The 1808-nt window shown below is 40.8% G+C and overlaps 1 protein-coding gene across 1 annotated transcript in view; it reads right to left on the bottom strand.

Annotated features, from left to right (window-relative positions):
* Nucleotides 1-765, bottom strand: part of LOC125042754 (relaxin receptor 2-like) — a 26785-nt gene extending 26020 nt beyond the window's left edge. The window contains exon 1 of the mRNA XM_047638613.1: nucleotides 1-765. This exon is cut by the window's left edge and continues 254 nt beyond it. Within this exon, the coding sequence (XP_047494569.1) occupies nucleotides 1-765 (765 nt within the window).
* Between the last annotated feature and the right edge of the window lie 1043 nt (nucleotides 766-1808).

The raw sequence follows: 1808 nt of genomic DNA, 5'->3' as shown, positions 1-1808 counted from the left end.
CTCGAGGCGTTTTTTGGGAAATGGTTTCCGATTGCTGCGACCGCCTCCGTGCCCATGACCCATCTGGGGCACGCCCGAGTTGAGGTATCGCCTTTCTCTTTTCTTCGGCCGACAGAGCCTTGACCTCGGTTTGCATGGGCCGCCAGCTAGGTCAAATCCCACGCTGTCATGCGTCGGTTTTCCCGGCAATCCGGTCTCGTTCTTCTCAATCGTTTGCTTGTTTTGTTGTTTAAATATTTCTCTCTTTAGGTCTACATGTGAAGCGGTTTTGCTCACTCTGTTCATACCTAAGGAACTTATTATATCTGCATGGGTGGCTTTGTTCAAGTCGGTATTACTGGATAGGTCTGTGTTCGCTGGAATGGTGTGAGAAACAAGAAGGCTTCCAGGAGGCCCTGCGCCAGAAATGCGAAGTCTTGCGCTAGTTTTGTCCTGAGCAACACCGTCGCAAAATTCTGTGTCCACGATGGAACTGTCACACGCGGATGAATATGAGATACGTTCACGAGCAGTGGCTGTGATCTCAGTCGCGTATTTTCCAGTCCTCCTCAGCCGGTTATTAATTTTCCTCCCTGTGCCAACGTTCGATTTCCCCCACGTGGGTTTGCTCACTCTTTCACCATCCTCTTTACTGTGACTGTATTCTTGCGTCACGTCATTGAACGAACGAAGTGACCTGAAATGCATCACTCGGCGCAGATCGAATTTCCAGGTACTTCTGTGGCCCAACTCCCCTTCAGGATGGGCCCTCCTGCGACGCGGCATAGCGGGAGGCCCTGCACGAGCTCGACCCTACGCTGCTTCTCGACAATCTGTATTCCTTCTCATCGGCAAAGTCTCCCACTTCACCCTTCTTAACAGGAGGGACGTAGGGACTATCAAGGGCAATCGGGGAAGTCAGGGGGCGATCACTCCGAGGGTTCCTGACGAAGGGCCGGGGGAAGGAGCGCGGGAGGACGTCGCTTCCTGCCTTACACTCGCTCATGCTCGTGTTATCCTTCGGCTCCGGGTCACAGTTCGCTAAGCTGCTCCAGCGCGGACACACGCACAGGTCTGGGGGAGAGCGAGCGACACTACTGGGCTTCTGGAGATCAAACTCATGCTGATTATTTATCTTAGAGAAATTACACGTCGTTCTTTATCATTATTATTATTGTTATTATCGTTATTACTATAATTATTATCATAATTCTCATTAGTATTAGTATTAGTATGATTACCATTACCATCAACACTATTATTATTTTTATAAATCATCATCATCATTATTATTATGGTGGGGGTTTTTGTTATTGTTATTATCATTATCATTATTGTAATAACTATTATAATCATTACCATTACAACTATCATTATTATTATATTTTTTATTATTACTGTTGTTATCATCATCATTATTATTATTATCATCATTATTATCATCATTATCATTTTCATTATAATTATCATTATTACTATTTTTTATTTATTATTATGATCATTTTTATTATCATCATTATTGTTATCATTATTATAACCATCATTATTATTACTATTATCATTAAGATTATTATTGTTTTAATAATTATCATTATCATCGGTATCATTATCATTGTTATCATCACTAGCATTATCATCATTATCGTTATTGTCATTATTATCATCTTTATTATCATCAACATTATTAGCAGTATCACTAATATCATCACTGCTGTTATCAGTATCACCATTATTACAGGATGTAGTAGAATGGTAAATGATATAGTACTTATAGCAGTGGTAGTAAAAGTAGAAATGTTATCATTATTATTATTATGATCATAGTTAGA

This window comes from Penaeus chinensis, chromosome 32, assembly GCF_019202785.1.
Source record: "Penaeus chinensis breed Huanghai No. 1 chromosome 32, ASM1920278v2, whole genome shotgun sequence".
Classification (NCBI taxonomy): domain Eukaryota; kingdom Metazoa; phylum Arthropoda; class Malacostraca; order Decapoda; family Penaeidae; genus Penaeus; species Penaeus chinensis.
The sequence above is the reverse complement of the archived record's forward strand: the minus strand, read 5'-3'. Positions and strand labels throughout refer to the sequence as shown.